At 38.3% G+C, this 6216-nt stretch overlaps 1 protein-coding gene across 2 annotated transcripts; it reads right to left on the bottom strand.

The window, feature by feature from the left end:
- Positions 1–67: 67 nt before the first annotated feature.
- On the bottom strand, positions 68–6016 carry terf2ip (telomeric repeat binding factor 2, interacting protein). Of its 2 annotated transcripts, none has more exons than XM_067504970.1 (9): positions 5884–6016; positions 4977–5222; positions 4584–4729; positions 4149–4384; positions 3470–3589; positions 2698–3310; positions 2467–2582; positions 1701–2099; positions 68–946 (listed from the first exon to the last, which is right to left on the bottom strand). In XM_067504970.1, the coding sequence occupies exons 2-9, from the start codon at positions 5204–5206 to the stop codon at positions 725–727; spliced, it is 2082 nt and encodes a 693-aa protein (XP_067361071.1). In that variant the 5' UTR covers positions 5207–5222; positions 5884–6016; the 3' UTR covers positions 68–724. The 2 variants fall into 2 exon arrangements, with proteins under 2 accessions (XP_067361071.1, XP_067361072.1); XM_067504971.1 differs by having other exon boundaries at positions 4977–5191; positions 5884–6005.
- Positions 6017–6216: the final 200 nt, after the last annotated feature.

Here is a 6216-nt window from a genome sequence, read left to right on the forward strand (position 1 = left end):
AATACAACTTGGTTTTTACAGTGTTAAAAAAATGTGCATGCTTTAGTATTGAATTAATGTTAATGAGTCTGATTTTGCTTGTTTATTCTTGTATCATGAGATGATATGGACAAAGTCTAATGTCTGTCTAGTTTATTTAAAGGGAGACAACTTTACAACTGAAGGTCTGTTCATTTGTCACAAATAACTTAGCATGTGAAAACATTTTTTTTAAATGTTCTGTGGATATAAAAATCCTTATTTGGATTATAGGACATAATCATAGTTTTAGATGCCTCAAACAATAGAGCATTATTTTATACATTATTTCTAACCAAGTAAGCGACAGATAAATTGTTCAAACACATGCATCTTTGCATTCTAGCAGTAAAATTTCTATAATTTCCAATAACTGAGGCACATGCACTTCATTGCATACATATTGTCACTTGTTAATTTCTTAATGTACAACAATAGCTTTTAAAAAATATATTAAACAATTTATTTCATAATTTAATAAAACCATACAGACAAGAAAAAGCATAAAATATGACTGCATTTTATCGCTAAAATATATTAAACATAATAGCAGTACAGCCATTAAATTACTTATCTGTGAAATACTGGAGAATTTTTAACAGTAAAAACGTAACCAAAATAAACTAATAAAATAAGGGACACCAAAGTTGTGAACATCTGGAAGCTGGCATGCATAAAGTCTGAATGACTATTCAGATCTTCTCGTTCATCCCTCCACCTCAAAAAATGCTATTCTTTTGGCCAAGTCCACCTCACCGTATTTCTCCTGCAGCTGCTGGCGGGCGTCAGGATCAGCCGAGAGCAAAAGACTATCATCACAGCGAGTCCAAAATGGTCCAGAAAAGGAGCATGGATTCAAAAGCAGATTCAGAGCAGTAGAGAAATCTCCACTTGTTTTCAACAGAGCCTTGGTCACACTGTCCAAGTCCTGGAAGACAAACGGTGCAGGTTAGAAATGATGTGAAAGACACAGGCCCACAATGAGAAAATGAAAGAAACATTTTTTTTTCTGTTTTTTGTGCCAAACAGAATATAACCAAGGAAAAACAGCATTTAACTGCAGTAAGATTCTGGTTTTAGGTGAAGCCCAGTGTTCTGCTGATGCCTGCATTAAATAAATAAATAAATGGGTGGAAAATGCATATAGTGTATTTGGGGCAGGTGAATCAAAAATCAATTCACATAAATATTTCAAATGAACATGAACAAATTGAACAAAATGTATTTTTTAAAGAAAGGCAGAACCCAGTCGCAAAGACAAGCTGCAACCCAGAGAACTTACGGTCCTCACCTGTCATGGTTAGATTTTGGTCATCACCATCTTCAAAAGTAAACACTTGAGTGCATTTGCAAGGCGATAGCCTGTTCTCGAGCACCAGCAGACTAATGTTAGCAAGCAGACCTAACATGTTTTTGGCTTCTTTTCTGAATGATCCCATTTAGAACCTCCTAATTCAACTGTCGGTTCTATGGGTTTCAATTGCAGCTCTGCGGGCTGAATGGTTCGACACACAGCGGACTAGACTAGAGTCAAAATATACAGCCTTTGCGGGTTTCATTAAATCAATAGGATTTTTAATTGAAATTAGCCATAAATTGAATCGGGACACCCAGAATAAGAATCAAATTGATTTGTGAGTTTGCCAAAGATCCCCACGTCTACACTTCATAGTAACACTAACCTGGTTTGTCTGCTTCATTAAGTCTCTGATTCTCTGCTTGTCCTCTTCTAGCTGAACCTGAGTCAGCGAATGTGTGGTGTCAATGTCCCCTGCTGCAGCTGCTGTACTGTCACCAACAAGTGATTGAGAGTCTTCTTCCTGAGATTCGCTGTCAAATATGAACAGATGGGCCCTGGAGGCTATTTGCACAGCCTCAGCAGCCAAAGATCTGGGGGAGCCTGTTGCTGCTATATGGCTGAGGCTGGAGGTTTGGGCCTCTTGACCATTAACCTGGAGACTGGGTCCAGGGTCTGAGTTCGCCTGTGTGGACATAGGTTGAAGGGGGGGTTCTCTTGATGTGGACTGGATTGTCAGAGTTTCAGCTGGATTTTGTTGAGCTGGAGCTTCATCTTCTTCAGGCTAGGAGACAGAAAGCAAACACTCTCATTCCCTAAGGCAACAAACTGACTCTGATGTTAGGGACTTGGAGGAAAACAGTTTAGCATATGCGAATGAAGAAAATTGTAACTAGCGTTGAAATTCACAGAATGTTGAGCAAAACAGCTCAATAATGTAATAATATCTGGATAATCTAATAATTTAAAACAAAAGTAAAAAAAATATATCCCTAATTCAGCTTTTGTGATTAACACCATTCTATGGATCAAACGACTCCTTGCCATTTAGTTTGAGTGTGTCTGTGGACTCTTTTCTGTCCTTGTGTGGGTCGGTGTTTGCATTACATGACACTAATTAATGCTTGTGGTTTTATTTAAAGCAATCATACCTCACTTTCACTTTCAAACTCTTTAGTAGCCAACTCCAGAATCCCCAGCTTTCTCTTTTCTTTCTTCTTATTTCCTTTCTGCACCAATGAATTTGTTTCTTCATCTAAGAAACAGACTAGAGAAAAAGAAGTATTATCATTTTATTTCAGACAGTTTATTTAAACCCCAGTAGACAAAAAGCTTCTTAGATAATAAGATAATAAGTTATTGACTACAGAGAAGTGACAAACCTGGTTGTGGTGTTTCAGAGACAATAGCTTCTTCACTCTCCTCTTGATGACTCTCTGCCACTGCTGCCACAGTTTTTCCTCTTGCTCTCTTACAAGACGGCTGGTCTGTTGTGTCTTTTTGAAGAGCAGAATTAACAGCCGATTTCTTTTTCTTTAGGGGCCGAGGAGGTGTGGATGTTTTCTCAGCAGTAGTTGATGATGATCTAAGTTTTTTCCCATAAGGTTCAGGTGATGACAAGATCTCCCGCTCAAGCTGCCTGCGTGTTTTTGGACACTGCGGTTGTTCCAGCTTCCCTGATGCCTTCTGTTTCACTTTCCTCTTTATTGGAGAGGAAGGCTCAGTCACGGACTGAAGCAGGTCCTCTGGCATGCTTACATTTTGTGGAGACATGGTTGTTTTTTGTTCAGTATTGTCTGGTTCTGTGCTATCAACTGGCCCTTCAGTTTGAGGGGAGTCAGGTGTTTCAGTTTCTTGACTTTCTACTCGTGGGCTGTCAGCTGTTTGGGATTCGATCTGGGGGTTCACTTGTTGCACTTCTCCATGTGGAGAGCTTAGTGTTTGAGATACTAAATTTTCTGTCATGTTTCCAGCTTGTATGGGAAGGACATAAATCTGCAAAGACACCAAACTCCAAGTTAATTATGAAATCCAATAAAACATTGTGCTTTTGAATTATAAGCTTACAGTTGTTTTGGCACCTTCCAATATTTCAATGAGCAACATTTGTACAGTCTATACAGTACATACTTTCAGTGTGGTGTTAGCTCCCACCTGTGTTAGGTCTGTATCTGCTGACACCATCTGCAAAGAGGTTGTTGCTGGCGACTGAGGAGGTCCCACATCCTCTTCACAGGAGGGCTTATGTATGTGTGTCTCTGAATTTTCTTCATCCTATAAAACAGACAATTACTTTGTGAATTTTTGTCAGAGGATAATTCCAAAGCTTATTTTTACATTGTATGTGATCTGTTATGTTTTATATGTTTTGTGTTAAAGTGAAACTGAAAATAAATAAATAAAAACTAAGCCGCAAAAGTCAGTGTAAACATTTATTTTAAAATCTAGCTCTATCTGGTGGTTACATTAAAATAAAATACACTTTCCTCTATAGCGATTGTAAAACCAGAATGAGTAGATATTCTAAAACTGAAAAAAATCTTCACAGCATAAAGTTTAATACTTATAGCAAAACACATTGGAAGTTGTTTAATATATTTTTTACATGTACCGTATCTAGCTACATGCATAACAGTTATGTTATAATATAAACAAAATCAAAAGTACACCTTTCCTGACACAGTCTCAACAAAACTGAACAATACATTTTAAAAATTAGCAGGACTGTTAAGTTGAAATGGATTGAATTGTTCAGGTATTGTGCTTAATTTGAAAGATGGTCAAATGTAGAAAGAAATGGCAAACATATGGCAACTCATGGCAGGTAAATCACCTTGGGCTCTTTCTGTTTTGCATTGCTGTCTTCCTTTGCAGCATTTATCTCCTCAACCTCAGACTGTTTTTGAGCCAGTCGTGCTCTATAACGGTATTTCATCGACTGCCAGCTGTGACTGGTCACACGCTGCTTCTCCATCTCTTGCCAAAGTCGGTTTCCCCCAATCTCTGTCTTGTGCTTGCTGACATAACTCAAAATTGCAGCATCATCTTCAGGACTGTAAGCAATCCTGCCTATTTATAATGACAAAGAAGTGCATTGTAATATACATAGGTAATTTAAAAGCAACAAATACTTTGTGATTAAAACGAATTCACACAGCTGTTTCATGATCACAGCTGGAGGAGAGCTGGTGTCTGCGTGATAGCCAATGCCAAATCAATGGCAGAATAAGTAGGCAACAAAAAGCCAAGTTAGGTGTTTACACCACACCTCCTGAGATCCCAGGAGAGCCCTCTTTGCTGTTGTTGAGTCTAGCAGAGTGTCTTTGGGCTGCTTCAGGATTTAACCTGTAGTCCTCTAAATCCAGCTGTTCATTCTTCTCAACACAGTCGTGAATGTACTGGTTGGAAACGTACCTGAGGAGAAACAGGCAAGATCTTTAGTTCAGAGACTTTTAACTGTATTGTAGATTAAATTTTATAATCACAAACATAAACAAGGAAATGCTTCAGTTTACCGTGCAAGGTATTTGGCAATGAAGACACAGTATTACATTATACAGTCTTATTTGGTATGGCCATGTAGGTATATCTTTAGAAACTGAATAAAACAGCATTTCTCTTGGCATAAACACTTTCAATAGCATCCCATTCCAGAACCCACCAGTGAGCAGTAGTGTCAGGAACAGAGTCTCTTTCCTCAGCGTCGATCAGCAGGATCGCTCCTGGCTGCTGGACATTACACAACAGCCCTCCTCCAGCTGTGATCAGCGGCTGGAGATTGCATTTGACGCGTCCCGGTCTCAGGAAGAAAGACATGGGTTCACCGTCCACAGTCATGAAGAGAACCGGGGAGATATTAGATTTGGCCACATCTGGCTGTTTGGATGACATGGTCAGAATATGTCACCTGGTAACAGAGTAGAAGGCACTTAGCACATTTAATATTAAAGGTGCTTAATGTGTAATAATCACATACTATCAGAACTTATTATAAAACCTCTAACACCCACGCATATACTGTATATTACGAGGATGCTAAATGTCTACTGCAGACATAAGCTTTTGCTTTTTCCGCACGCTATAAAAGTTTTAGCGTTAAGTATTTTATGATGAATTGGGTTAATTTCTAAGTCACTTGGATATCACACTTGGAATGTTAATCCAAACATATCTAAACACGTGAGAGTAAAAAATACATGTGATTCAATATTAGATTATTTCTGTCCATATTAAGGCAACGCTGTTGGCTAAGGTTACTTTACTAAAATGTAGCCAATGCTAGCTAACTGTTTAACGTATCGTGAAATACAATCGTAGCCAACAAAGCTATAATGAAACATTAGTGGAGCTAACACAGCTTTTTAATTAATTACATAGCGTCTCTCTGCACCCTGACAATACAGAGAAAACAAATGGGGGACATTTCTGTTAATAGCATCTGCTAAGTTTGGATAACGCCTTCAAATTCAACATAATACGACTAATGGAGACATCTGTGACTTAGCTGCCCTATAATATGATTACATAAAAAACACCGATTATGCTGGACTGAACTTAAATACCCTTACCATGCAGTTGGATGACTTCCTACGTGAGATTCCCGCCGCCTTACAAAAAAAACAACACAAAAAAACACAAGACAACAAAGCCCACGTCCGGTGTATGTTTCTTCTTCGACGTATTGTATTCAGTTAGTGTTGTATTTAGCGCCCCCCTCTGGCTGTGTCTATAATGCAACAGCGTTTGTTTTCGTTTACACCTCAAGCAGCTTTACTACAGTACATTTATCGCATTTTAATAATTATTTTAATAACTTTATTTTGAAACGTAAAAAATGTTTGAATGTGCATTCAGATAGTACACCTATTCCACATATAGCCAGGGGTCAAGCCACTGACCCT

Source organism: Channa argus, chromosome 5 (genome assembly GCF_033026475.1).
Source record: "Channa argus isolate prfri chromosome 5, Channa argus male v1.0, whole genome shotgun sequence".
NCBI classification, from domain to species: Eukaryota; Metazoa; Chordata; class Actinopteri; order Anabantiformes; family Channidae; genus Channa; species Channa argus.

Excerpts from the sequence above, each read along its gene's own strand:
- terf2ip (XM_067504970.1), bottom strand. The coding sequence starts at position 5,206 with ATGTCATCCAAACAGCCAGATGTGGCCAAATCTAATATCTCCCCGGTT. Across the intron at positions 4,730-4,976 it reads CCTGACACTACTGCTCACTG|GTACGTTTCCAACCAGTACA; the intron begins GTGGGTTCTGGA and ends GTTTCTCCTCAG. Across the intron at positions 4,385-4,583 it reads CTCTCCTGGGATCTCAGGAG|GCAGGATTGCTTACAGTCCT; the intron begins GTGTGGTGTAAA and ends CATTATAAATAG.